At 36.7% G+C, this 14662-nt stretch overlaps 1 protein-coding gene across 3 annotated transcripts in view; it reads left to right on the top strand.

The window, feature by feature from the left end:
• PARD3B (par-3 family cell polarity regulator beta) overlaps positions 1-14662 on the top strand; it is a 603755-nt gene that overhangs the window by 44932 nt on the left and 544161 nt on the right. For all 3 annotated transcript variants that reach the window (XM_058186680.1, XM_058186671.1, XM_058186683.1), the window contains exon 2: positions 7758-7859. In XM_058186680.1, coding sequence (XP_058042663.1) covers positions 7758-7859 — 102 coding nt within the window. The remainder of the gene's footprint in view (positions 1-7757; positions 7860-14662) is intronic.

The following is a 14662-nucleotide window of genomic DNA, read 5'->3' as shown; positions in this document are numbered from 1 at the left end:
GTCCAATTCAATGTGTTGTTTTATCTTTTAAAGCCCTTCATGGCATGGGATCATATTATCTGAGAGAGCGCCTCACCCCAATTGTAGCAAATCTGTCCTCATCAGATCAAATAAAGAAGGCATACTGCTGGTTTCTGTCTGTTAGGGAGTTACACTTAGTGGGACCCAAAAGATAAGCCATTTCAGCTGTAACACCTTTGGAACAGTTCCAACTTTGGTAAGTTCCAACTCTGTTAATGTTGTCCCTTAAGAGCTGGCTGTGTCATTGGACCTAGAGCTCCCATGGGATTGGGAAACCTTGAGATGGCCCCATGATTAATATTCATTCTTATATTTTCTGGTTTTTTACTTTGAATAATAACTCTCTGTGTTAGTCTTCATTTGCTCTCCCAACCAAATCCTTAGGCCTCTTTCAGTTGGGGCAATCTTTGGGGTATATTAATAGGCAATATTATGAATGTCCTTCACAAAAATCCTGCAGTGATGAGGTCTCTGTCTCTGTCTCTCCCTCCCTGCCCTCCCTCTCCCTATTGTCCCCTCCTTCCCACCTTTCCTTTCTGGTTTTTTACTTTTGAAGAATGCCTTTTGTGTGTATTGTTTTAATTAATTGTATGCCGCCCAGAGTTACTTTCTGTGAGATAAATATGATAAATAAAATAAATAAAATTCTTTACATTATACTCTACCAGAGCACATCTGTAAGATCTTTTTTTAAATGCTAAAGCATGAGTGTCTTTTGCAAGACTTGTGTGGTTGATTCAGAAGCTGCTCTTGACTATCTCCACATGAATATCCCCGTGTAGCTGCTTTTCTTTAGCTCCTTGAATTGATTTGATTCATAATCCTGAGGTAATCCACTTTGGGGAAAATAAATAAAAATATCTATCTTTAATTGACTTTTTTTTAGTTGAAAGATGTGTTATAAATGTATTACTGTGCTTGGAAAACAAAAACTTCTCCCAAATAAAACTTGAAATTTAAAAATAAAACAAGGATAAAATATGTATGGGAACAAAATACAGCATGTAAGTAAATAAAAAGTTATGGCTTTCTGTAATATATAGTATACAAATAATAGGGAAACTGAAACCTGTTAACTGAAGGTTATATTATGTAGTACTTGACCTTGAGCAGTATATTTTAATTGATTGGAGTAACTGATGAGATTAGCAATTAGATATTCAATTAATGTACTATAAACAGATAAGGATTTATTAAGTGTGTGACAGCAGATGTAGTAAATTCTTAATTTTGTAAGTTAAGATATTGTAATGGTAGTCTAATATCTATCAATAAGTTATTTTGTAATATATTAAAATTTACATAATATATGTAAATTTAAACATGGTTCCAAAAGTAGGTTTGTCATAGAAGATTTTGCAGTGAATTGGCTTTGAAAGAATTGTTTTAGTCTTTCATCTGTTTAGTTCTGATCCTTCAGTATTAATTGTATGAGAGCTTGTTTTTGATTTTATTGATTATAGACCTATAGACCAGTACACTTGATTAAAACTCCCAATTTGGGCAATAATGAAATTAATTTAAAATGATACTTTCAGATAATCTATTTCCCTCCTCCAATTTGAGTCACAAATTAAAAGGAATTTGATGATATCTTTTCAACCTGAAAAGTGCTACCAAGGTCTTCTTGGTTTTTGATTACCATAGGCTAATGTGGCCCTTCTCAAACAGTCTTTCTAATTTGAAAGTAATTCTTGTGTACAAACCTGGGATTCTCCATGCCAATATTTTTTAAAAATGGGTGAACCTGCCTTAAATTATCTTGTAAATTTAGTTATCAAGAAATGTAACCAGAAATGTAAGTTGGAGTTAAAAAATTCCTCTGTGACTTGACCTATGCTTGTTATTGTTTCCTGCAGTGGTTGACAAGGTGAGTTAAGCAGCTGGAGGGTTGTGTCCAGCAATAGTACTTAGATTTATATACCACTTCACAGTGTTTTACATCCTTTTCTAAGTGATTTACAGTGAACATATTATCCCCAACAATCTGGCTCCTCATTTTACTGACCTCAGAAAGCTGGAAGGCTGAGTCAACCTTGTGCTGGTTGGCTACTGAAACTACTGAACTATAGGCAGTCGACAGTCAGCAGAATTAGCCTGCAATACTGCAATTTAACTATTGCGCCACCACAGTCCATCATTCTCATCATCCTTATGTATGCTCAACATAGAGAAATTTTTCATATGGAACAATAGTAAGTCCAGTAGCTATGGAGTAGTAGTGGTGATCATGGTATTAAGATAAAAGCCCCACCCCTTGGGTATGTGCATCAGTGTCAGGCTACTCAGTATTGATCTTATAGCCATAACTCTACTAATCTTCACAGAGCTTGCCTCTTCCCTGCCCTCCCTGATCTTCCCAATCTATTATATCTTTCATTTGCAAAGTATTGTGCATACACATTTTTGCAGTGTCAATAGAATAGAATAGAATAGAATTTTTATTGGCCAAGTGTGATTGGACACACAAGGAATTTGTGTTGGTGCATATGCTCTCAGTGTACATAAAAGAAAAGATACGTTCATCAAGGTACAACATTTACAACACAATTGATGGTCAATATATCAATATATCGATTAGTCTTCTAATATTTAAGTAAAATAAACATTGTTCTAAGCTTAATAAAGTTTGATTATTGGCTATTCAGATTACACCATAGAGTCATACCTAGCACAGTTATAATTATATGATTATTATGATTGCATGATATCCACAATCTCTATGATACTTCTTTCTCTTTTCAATATTGCTTGTTGTTGCTCAGTTCTTATTGTTAGATAGAATAGAATAGAATAGAATAGAATTTTATTGGCCAAGTGTGATTGGACACACAAGGAATTTGTCTTGGTGCATATGCTCTCAGTGTACATAAAAGAAAAGATACGTTCATCAAGGTACAACATTTACAACACAATTGATGGTCAATATATCAATATAAATCATAAGGATTGCCAGCAACAAGTTATAGTCATACAGTCATAAGTGGAAAGAGATTGGTGATGGGAACTATGAAACAATTAATAGTAGTGCAGATTCAGTAAATAGTCTGACAGTGTTGATGGAATTATTTGTTTAGCAGAGTGATGGCCTTTGGGAAAAAACTGTTCTTGTGTCTAGTTGTTCTGGTGTGCAGTGCTCTATAGCATCGTTTTGAGGGTAGGAGTTGAAACAGTTTATGTCCAGGATGCGAGTGATCTGCAAATATTTTCACGGCCCTCTTCTTGATTTGTGCAGTATACAGGTCCTCAATGGAAGGCAGGTTGGTAGCAATTATTTTTTCTGCAGTTCTGAAGTCTGTGTTTTTCTTGTTGGGTTGCAGAACCGAACCAGACAATTATAGAGGTGCAAATGACAGACTCAATAATTCCTCTGTAGAATTGAATCAGCAGCTCCTTGGGCAGTTTGAGCTTACTGAGTTGGCGCAGAAAGAACATTCTTTGTTGTCCTTTTTTAATGATGTTTTTGATATTAGCTGTCCATTTGAGATCTCGCGATATGATAGAACCTAGAAATTTGAAGGTTTCTACTGTTGATACTGTGTTGTCAAGTATTGTGAGAGGTGGAAGTATGGAAGGGTTTCTCCTAAAGTCTACCATTATATGTTGATGAAGAGATGTTTTCTCATACTTCAATTTAACCTTTTCTTAAACAGAATAAAAGAGCTGGAAGGGACCTTGGAGGTCTTCTAGTCCAATAGATAGATGATGTTTATTTGAAATGGTATAAGGTTTCCTCACCTGCTCAGGAAGGAAACCCTATGCCATTTCAGACAAACATTTGGCTGAAGTCTTTGGCATATGAAAGATTACTACTTGAAACATAGCAATAGCACTTTACAGTACTCTCTCAGTAGTTTAGTAGTCAGCATATTACCCCTAACTGTCTGGCTCCTAATTTTATTTTACTTGAGTCGGTTAGGCTCAGCCTGGGGACAGTTGACAGAATTAGCCTGCAATACTGCATTCTAACCACTGTGCTATCAGGGCTCTAAATATTTACTAATATTTACTAAATATTTGGTAAAAGACAAGTATTGAATGAAAAAAAATGTGTTGAGTGTGAGACTGGGTGAAGAAGACTAACATATTTAAATGAAGGTGATTTGATCATATGGAATAGAATTGATGAATATGAATTAAGAGACTAAAATATTTATCAGAAAGTATGAATTAGTGTCATTTCTGTTGTGAGTACATGTAAAAGTAGGAGTCTGTGTACTGGTGATAATTGCACGCTATGCTTCAGTAAATGATGGTGATGGAAGAACCAGAGACAAATTTATTTATGTAATATTTGGTGTGAATGTGATCCAGGGGAAAAAAATTTTTTTAGGTGACGTGAAGGGATGGGTGGGAATGAGAGGACGTTCAGAAAATTATGAAGATAACATCTGTGTCTGACAATTGAAAGAATGCTGTTGTTACCCTGTGTAGGGGGAAATGTAGTAGGAGTGAATGCAGAAATTAGTTAGTTTGTAAAATGTGCCTAGAAAGATGTCTGACAGAATTCCAATGAGGAAGGTACAAAAGGTGACTGAGCCAAATTTATGAATTGCAATTTGGCTTTATATTGGTCAGCAGGATGTGAGATTACTGAGAAATATTTGAATATGAGAACAAGATATTTATTTGGTTATTTTATGCATTCATTCACCAATGTATAAGAAATGTTAGAGGTGTATTGTTCGGGGACAACAATATGTTTGTACTTTAATATACAGATGATGATGAGTGAATACACAAATGATTCAATAATAGATTGTATTATGCTAAGAATACAATGAATCTGAAAATTAATGTATCACAAATAGTTGTTATGTCACAGGGCAAATAAAGAAAGAATGGTGGAAAAATTAGAGCAAGTAGATGAACTTGTGTACGTCGGTTGAATGTTTGTATGTTTATATAATTATATAAATTAGTTCAGCATAGTTAGTTATTGAATGTTTATAAATTTTAAAATGTGCACCTAAAATGCATTGTATGAAACAATGTATATATAGGCATGGTGGCAGTAAGGACAGCATAAGAATATAAAAGCATGGGAAGATATGTTGTTTAATTAAATTAGATTATTTCTGGACTTTTCCATATACACACACTGTGTATAAATGTAAACTACTTTTTTTTACTGGATTTTTAAAATTTCACATGATTTAGATGGTCTGAATCCTTTTTTAAACACAAAATGGAGAGGCTGAAACTGTCCAAGTTAGATACCTTTATAACTATTCAATCAGAATAGAGCTGGAAGGGACCTTCAGGGTCTTCTAGTCCAGCCCTCTGCTCAAGCAGGAGACCGTATTCCATTTCAGACAAGTGACTGTCCAGTCTCTTCTTAAACAACTTCAGTGAAGAAGCGCCCACAACTTCTGATGGCAAACTGTTAGATTCATTAATTATCTTCACTGTTAGGAAGTTTCTCCTTAATTCCAGGTTGGTTCTCTCCTTGATTAGTTTCCATCCATTGTTTCTTGTCCTGCCCTCTGGTGCTTTGGAAAATAAATTGACCCCCTCCTTGTTGTGCCAATCTCTCAGGTACTGGAATGCTGCTATCCTCTCACCCCTAGTTCTTCTTTTCTCTAGATTAGCCAAACCCAAATCCTGCAACCTTTCTTCATATGTTCTCCAAGCCTTTAATCATCTTAGTTGCTCTTCTTTGCACTTTTTCTAAAGTCTCAACATCTTTTTTGTAATGTTTTCCCCAAAATAAGACATCACCTGATAATAAACCCCATCGGGCTTTTGAGCACATGGCAATAAGGCCAAGCACTTATTTCAGGGTTCAAAAAAAATATAAGACAGGGTCTTATTTTCGGGGAAACACAGTAGTATTGTTTCATTTCAAAAACTCCACAAGTTTAAAAATGAATTAAAGTATAACTTCATCAGAATTATCAATATTGATTTTTAAAATATCAATTAATAAAAGGTACAATAGCAGAACCATTTGAACTAATGTAAGCATTTTTAAATGTAATTAAAAATGATTATTGCTTATATTATTCTGAAAAACATTGGTCTTATTTTAACTATTTGAATCACTATTGAATTTGTACATTATTTATTTATTTTATTTTATTTTATCCCGCCTTTACTATTTTTATAAGTAGAAAACATGCCTAATATTCCTTTCTCCCCATTCTCCCCATATCCCCATAACAACAACTCTGTGAGGTGGGTAATGGTTTATTTTTAATGGAACCAAATGATCTAGCTTTGCAACAGGTAAAATTCGTTAGTTTTTATAAAACACAGCTTCTGTTTGCTGCCTAACAAAACCTGAGGCTTGCCTACTTTCTTTATACTGTGAGAAAGTCCTGGTAGCCTAACACTTCATTTTGTATAATAAAGATGTTGTCTGATACTTTCTTCAAAAAATGCCCTTGTGCTGTAAAAATTATTCTTCACCAACTTTTTCATATATTAAAAAGTTAATATTGGTGGAAGCAAGAGGCTTCTCCATGGCAAATGGTGTTTTTTGAGACATTGGATATTCTTGGGATAGCATGGGACTCGGTGTAGGATATAATTTAGCATCACTATAGGGTTAATTTAGTTAACATGAACCCTATAGTATTAGTACCCTATAATATTTAGGCTTGAGTTGACTACAGTACTATGTTACCCCAGAGCAAGTAGCTGAACATTATGCTTTAGCAGATTAACAGAATAACAGAGTTGGAAGGGACCTTGTAGGTCTTCTAGTCCAACCTCTGCCCAAGCAGGAGATCCTACACCATTTATGACAGATGGTAGTCCAGTCTCTTCTTGAAAGCTTCCAGTGATGAAGCTCCCACGACTTCTGAAGACAAGCTGTTTCTTTGGTCAGAAAATTTCTCCTTATTTCTAGGTGAAATCTCTCTTTGATCAGTTTTCATCCATTATTTCTCGTCTGGCCTTTGGGTGCTTTGGAAAATAGCTTGACCTCTTCCTCTCTGTGGCAGCCCCTCAAGTATTGGAACACTGCTATCATGTCTCCCCTGGTCCTTCACTTCACTAGACTAGCCATGCTGTGTACTTGCAACTGTTCATTGTATGTTTTAGCCTTCAGTCCCCTAATCATCTTGGTTGCTCTTCTTTGCTTGTAGTATACACTTATGGCAATGTTTTACCTTCTAACATCTATCCCGGTGTCATGATATAGGAGTAGGTATATTCAAGTAGATCAAATAAAAGGTAGCTTCCTCAGAAGAGCCCTGTTGCAGAGCTTTACCAAGGAGTGCATGTTTTAGGTAACAAATGGCTGTTTTAGTAACAAAATGAGATTGCAGGATTTCTGAGGGCCCATATGAATAGATTTAGTGTTGTATCTGAACCTTATGACTGGTTTATTAGAAATGGTTAAAGAATGACACTTTAAATAATATTTAAATTAATGATTATGTTCATTAATGCTCTTCTAAATTAGGATAAGACAGAAAAATTCATAGTTTGCAAGGTGTTTTTACGCAGAGCTTTTCCTGTGTTTTTTTAAATTAAAGCCTTGCATTGTTGTTTTACTGGCACTTGCACAACAAATCCTGCAATGATATAACATTGCTTGGATTTGTTTATCTAATACTAAATTTTCATTTCACTTGTACTTTGTTTTTCAGTGTGTATTCAGCAATTACATTTTTTAGATTTTGATATTCTTAAATATAATGGTGTACAGTATGAAAACTTTTATATTATAGACAGAAGTGTGCTCAAATAGTGATTAATGAGAAAACATACTTATGTTTCATTTGCAGAATCCTTCACATTGGGTGAATGTTCACCATCTGGAATACACAGATGGCGGGATCCTGGATCCAGATGATATCTTGGCAGATGTTGTGGAAGACAAAGATAAGGTTGATGGAGAATAATTTCTTTATTTTAAAGAGAAAGTGTTTGATTAAATTAAGACATGATTTGTATAGAATAATCTTATGCTAAATTCGTATGTTTAACAGATTGCCTGTATGACTAATATCAGGTTGAATGTGTTAAATGTTTATATTGCAGTCTCATTTTGTTTTTGTTGAACTCAGCAAAAATTCTTGAAAAAATACCTGATCTATATTGTTAGCATATATTAAGTATTCAATAGGGAAAAAAAGTCTTGAGTGCCCTTATGGTTTTGAAATTTGAGAAGCTCATGGGACTAAGCATTGATTTTAGATGTCTAAATTTGATTCTTTGATTTCACAAAGATAATGGCATTGTCCTGCATAAATACACGTATTTCTTTATTAAATATTTTATAAAAGGTTTAATTAATCCACAATTTGAGACAATGCATGCATCCTTCTGACAGGACAGTATTTTCACAGAAATTCCATTGCCCCTACATTGATTGATAATAGCAGATATATTTGTGCCTTTCATTTGTGTCTGTTCCATATATTATCTTCTTTATGAAAAAATATGAAAGTTGAAATAATTCACATTCTAAATGAATTCATTACTTTTAAAAATTAAGTTCTTAATTTTTCTGCTGAGCAGGGTTTAGAAAAATTATTTGTACAAAAGGATTTTTCCTGCTCCTTCACAAAGTAAAAAAACAAAAACCCAGACTTTCTGATTCATAGGATTTGAGTAGCAGGAAAGATGATAGAAGAAAGTCAGCTTTTTTGCTCCTTCTCTTCCAGGGAGCAGCTTAGGAAAACATATCCATATAACATATTCTCCTGAACGATCTGTCTCTGAAATGTGAGGTTCAGGTTTGATTGAGGAAATGCTTGGCTTGGTTTTGAACTTACTTAGTTTAATAGAGTGAGCTCTGGGTCCTATTTACAATGTTTTATGGTATTGTATGCTAAGTAAAGACAATGCTGTAGCATTGGTCTTTTGTATCAGATTTTTATACCTTTCAACTCCTTTAAATTTCAGCAATGGCCATAGGAAAATCTGGGAGTTGGGAAAATAATTTGATTGGTCAGTAATTAGAAAGTACCTGAGGAATATAAGGGTATGAATCAGGGGTGAAATGCTCCTGGTTCTGACCGGATCTTGCGATCCAGCAGCGATTGTGGCCAGTAGTTGGGCGATCTGGTAGCAATGGCATAGGGAAGCTCCGCCCACCCGCCCGGGTGTCATTACTTTCTGGTTTTAACCAGGAAGTAATGTGTTTTTTACCTTCTACGCATGCACAGGTTTTGCGCATGTGCAGAAGGTCTGCGCACACCTGTGATGCATGCGCGTGAGCAAAGTGAGTGCACGCGGCATGTGCACTTCTGAACCGGTAAGGAAAATAAGTAGATTTCACCCCTGGTATAAATCAGGTTAGTAGTTCATTTGTGATTTTTATAGGACACAAAATATATTGAATTCTGAAACATATATATTAGAATAGAATAGAATAGAATTTTTTATTGGCCAAGTGTGATTGGACACACAAGGAATTTGTCTTGGTGCATATGCTTTCAGTGTACATAAAGGAAAAGATACGTTCATCAAGGTACAACATTTACAACACAATTGATGGTCAGTATATCAATATAAATCATTGCCAGCAACAAGTTACAGTCATACAGTCATAAGTGGAAAGAGATTGAATATGAATATGAATATGAATTGATATGAATGTTCGGTAACAGAATTTTAATAAATTATCTTAAACTAGTGTATACTTTCTATACTTTTCTACCATAGAAAATTGCAGGCATGAGGTAAAAACAATCTTAGGCATTACCTGCTTCCAATTATCATACTGCCAAATAAAGTAGATTATTTTTTCCCCCTCAAAAATTACAACTATTAGCTTTTTACATGACTTGCATTCTGTGAAGGTGAAATGGGTTATTCAAACAATTCAACAGTCTTAGAGTTGTCAGGGAAACTTACAGCAATTTTAACTGGAAGGCTAAAATTTCTTTTTCTAAGAAAGGAAAAAATGACACAAATTTGAATAGTGTGCAGTTTCTAACTTAAGAAAATTACAGTATAATTAAATGTGGCATGCTGTACATGTTTACTGTGTCTTGTTGCTAATTAACTGTTGGGATTTTTTGAGAAGAGCTGGCTAACAGCTGTTTGAAGTAATAAGAATGGGGAGGGCTTTGGAGGTGATGAGCAAAACAACAAAATATTCCAGTAATATAATAAACTCCTACATTTCCTATTCTTTGAGGAAAGAAAAAGAAACATCTATGATCAAAAAAGGTTAGGCAAGTATCTTTATAGCTTCTGGTTTTCATTTATCTTTGGCTTCGTATATACTGTACCTTTTACAAAGTATTTTTAGTTGTTTCTCTAACCAAATATATCCATATTTCCTTTCTCTTTAGCCCTTTTACACTAGTTTTGGTCCATCCTGTTCTGATGCATCAATTGTCTTGAGGTTATTTCAATTTAATTGGCAAAATCTACCATAGATTATCATGCATTTATTTTCCCTCTTTCTGTACCCTTATTGCTTTGTTTTTTTAACCTTTTATTCAGTCTCCATTCTGTTCCACCTTCTAAATAGCATATGCCATTTTCTTATAGCAGGCTGTCAAACTTGATTTCATTGAGGGCCACATCAGGGTTGTGTTTGACTTTGGGGGGGCAGGTCGGTATGGCGAAGGTGGGCGTGGCCAGCTCAACGTTACTTATTTCAGGGATGCCTGTGGTGGCCCGAGTGTTCTGCCAGTGAAAACAGAGTGGCCCTCCCAAGCTCCGTTTTTGCTGGCAGAGGCACTGTGGGCTGGTCCTTCACAGTTTCCAAGGCAGCCCTGCGGGCCAGATCTAAACTCCCTCTGGGTTGGATCCTCCCCACGGGCCTTGAGTTTGACATACCTGCCTTATAGCATTTGACAGTGAATACTTTACTCTCACATATAATCCTTTGGTTATATCCATAATAAAATTTAGAAAAGCTGTGTAGAAATTCTAAAAAAGTGCAAGGAAGTACTTAGAACATACTAACTGACTTTATATCATTTGCAGCAAATATGGAGGACTGTCAATATTGTTCTTTATGGTATAGCTGGGAAATGCAAAATAGCACTTTTAATGTAACAAATTCATGGTCTTCTGAATTGATCTTGTATATAAGAATATTTGTGGATCAAATCTTGCTTCTGCGGTGAACTTGGCAGATCGACGTAAAAAAAAAACAAGTTTTCAAAAATACGGTTATTTTCACTTTGACTTTGACTCTCTGTTTCTAAGTTTGTACACCATTGTTTTTTATTTTTGGTTTTGGGTACTGTTGTTCAGGTATCTGGAAGTCTTGCTTTATTTCTTAGGTGACATGAACACATACTGGCAAATGATAAGCACTAAAAACATAACAAGGCATTTAAATATTTAAGAAAGTTTTCTAATAACGGATTATAAATATTAAGTTTGAGTATAGAAAAACATAGTTTGATATTTAACATCACACACATGGTAGAACATTCATTGTCTCTTGTGGAAAATCTGAATGGTTCAGAATCAGCAGTTTTGGTTGTTTATTAACAAACTATAATATTGAATGGAAATACAAATAAAACCACATAGAGAGATCTACACAGTTTAATCTGGTGTTCTCATTTCATTTTGTAAAGAATGATTTCATTACATATTTAAAATAAATCTGTCACATACTAAAAATATTGAAATAATTAAACACATTTGATTTTTATGCATACATTTTCTAAAATTAACTGCTTTTTTCACACTAATCTGCCTTGTCTCTAATTGGGTTGAAATGTGTGAAAGAGAATAATTTTTCAAAGGGAAAATTAAGTCAACTTTCATCTGTTATTCAGTGTAGAGGGTGAGCCAGAGAAAAAAGCTTGTAGTATTTGGAGGTGGAAGTTTTTGCAGTGGTAAATCTCCTGCAGATTAAAATGCCATATTTCTAGCTATTTACACTTTAATACACAAAAGGATAGAAATTTCATGGATTCGTCCTCAGCATATTATATTTTGTTTCTTAGTATATAAAACTTAAAATCTAAGAGAAGTAAATTTGGGATACCTTTTGTCCAATGAAAGTATCTGTCTCATCTTTGCCAAGAGATGTAGTGACGCAGTGGTTAAAATGCAGTCCTAGAGGCTATTTCTGCTGACTGCTGGCTACCAATAGTTCAGTAGTTCGATTCTCACTGGCTCAAGGTTGACTCAGTCTTCCATCCTTCTGAAGTCAGTAAAATGACCGCTTAGAGACGACTGTAAAGCACTATGAAGCGGTATATATAACTCTAAGTGCCAATGCTATTGTTAAATGAGTAAAAAGATGGGAAGAATTTGGAAGGAAAAAATAAATAGCTACTGGCTACCTCCCCTGGAGCAAAACCAATACAGTTAATTAATAGAGAAATTATCTATAAGTAAATCATTTTCTAGTCTATAAATTCCTTGGACTTAAAAGCAAATATCCTAAAAATATTTAATGAGATAAATAACTTTATTTGCCCCAAAATTGTAAGGATGAATTTTATCTCTTATTCTGATTTTATTCTAATTTTTCATTTATTATATTAAAAATAAAATAATATAATTATTATACTTTTGATATAATTTTGGAATAATGGATGTTTTCCTCCTTTTGGAAAAAATGAAAATTGTAAGAAAAAATATGGGATATAATGGGTCTAAAAAGAGAGAGCTAATATGATGGACTACAGTAATGCAGCAGGTTTCAGGAAGGAGGGAGCACATTCCAAGGAGGGAAGTGAGATTAGAGACAACACATCCCTACCCTCTCAGCAATCTCTGAATCCATGAGTGGCCACCACACATAGCTTCTTGCTAGCCCTTCATCCTTACGATCCCTGGGTGACCTCGTGGAGGAGGTCCAATACCTTTCCCTTAATTTATCCGGGATTACCACGATCACCCCATAACAGGCACCCCTTGAGCCGAGAGCTCATCACGCTTTTTACAAATTTTAAACTGCTCGCCGGCGCAGCGGGCCACCCTCTTTGTACCCAACCGAGTACAGTCCTTAACATAATGTCCTATGATGCCCAGCCACTCCTTAGATGTGACTGGGCCAGAGTCCAAAGAGTCAATAGCAGGATGGCGCCCGGAGTGGGGTCTTCGATCGCCTGGTAGTGGGCATCTGCTTAACGCGTCCGCATGCCCCACTTCTTTTCCTGGTCGATGCTGCAGCTTGTAGAATAAGCGGCTAAGAAAATAGTCCATCGAGTCAATCGTGAAAGTGCCACAGGCGCTAGGTCCGCCAGCCCAGTATTCCTAACAGCGGTCTGTGGTCAGTCACAATTTCAAAATCCGCCCAAAACATATTCGTGAATTTTTCACCCTGACACAATTGCTAGCGCTTTATCTAACTGGCTATAGTTCCTCTCTGGGAGGACATCGTTCTAGAGTAGAAGGCTATAGGGGCTTCTGTGCGTTGAAGTCTGTGGCTGAGCACAGCCCCACCCGTAAGGGGAGGCATCGCAAACCAGCACTAGGGGCAATGAGTTATGATATTGGATGAGCAGGCTATCGCTTGAGAGCAGGTTTTTACTGCTTCAAAGCCCTATTCCGACTTTCCCCAAGACCAAACAGTATTTTTCCTAGAAGCTTATGCAGCGGTTCAGCAACGGTCGCTTTGTTTTTAAAAGACCGAAAATTCACTAGCCCCAGGAATGCCTGTAGCTCTGCTTTGTTTTTGGGCGCTGGAGCCTTTCTGATTGCCTTGACTTGCTCTCAGTGGGTGAATTTTCTTGTCTATTCGTAGCCCAAGAATTCGACGGATTCGACCCCTATCTGGCATTTGTTCACTTTACTTTAGTCCGCTGTCCGAAAATGCCCAGAACCTTTCTCAACGCCCCCAATTCCTCTACATTTTCCGCTGATATCAGACATCATCAAGTAGGGAACTACCCTGGGAGCCCTTGCAGAAGTCGCTCCATTAAGTTTTGAACAGCCCTGGTGCCACACTCACCCCAAATTGTAATCGGGTGCACTTGAATGCACCCTGTGAGTTACAATCGTTTGGGCTTCGCTGTGCGCTTCACGGGCAGTTGTTGGTAGGCTTGAGCCAAGTCTAACTTTGCAAAGACTTGCCCTTGCCCCAAAGAGTGCAGCAAGTGTTGCACCACGGAACCGGTAAGCGCTTTTCTGTAAGGCTTTGTTTAGCGCCGCCTTGTAGTCAGCGCAAATTCTAATTGACCCATCTGGTTTTATGGTGACGATTATGCCTCCCACTTTGCGTGATCGACTGGCACCAAAATCCCTGATTTATGAGCTTATCTAGCTCCTTGTCAATTTTAGGTTTAAGGGCAAAGGACCTCCTCGCCTTTAACCTAATGGGAGCTACCTGGGGTCTAAGTTGAAGGAAATAGGGGTCCCCTTGTACTTGCCCAGGCAGTCCTTGAAGACATCTTCGAACTCGCTCAAAGAGAATGTCTTTCAGGTTACAGTCACTTCTGTAGATGCCAGTCACCCCATGCCCAGGGCACGAAACCAGTCTAGTCCCAACAGACTGGGCAGAGTCCTCGACGATCGTGATGGGCAGGGTCTTCTTGTGAGGTCCGTGACTCGGACGGAGGTGGTCCTCGAACAGGGATGCGATTCCCTGGTAGTCGTGGACTCGTAGTCTGGGTTTGCAGGTGGCGCCGCGACTGACGGCAGTGACTTCGCCAAAGTGTCCCAGGACATGATGGTGATCGCTGATCCGTGTCTACTTGAGCCGGCACCACTTCTCTATTTTTGGTTTAGTGAAGATCTTCTCCACTGGTGAGGCGCG

The sequence above is a fragment of the Ahaetulla prasina genome, chromosome 1, assembly GCF_028640845.1.
Source record: "Ahaetulla prasina isolate Xishuangbanna chromosome 1, ASM2864084v1, whole genome shotgun sequence".
NCBI lineage: Eukaryota > Metazoa > Chordata > Lepidosauria > Squamata > Colubridae > Ahaetulla > Ahaetulla prasina.
The sequence above is the reverse complement of the archived record's forward strand: the minus strand, read 5'-3'. Positions and strand labels throughout refer to the sequence as shown.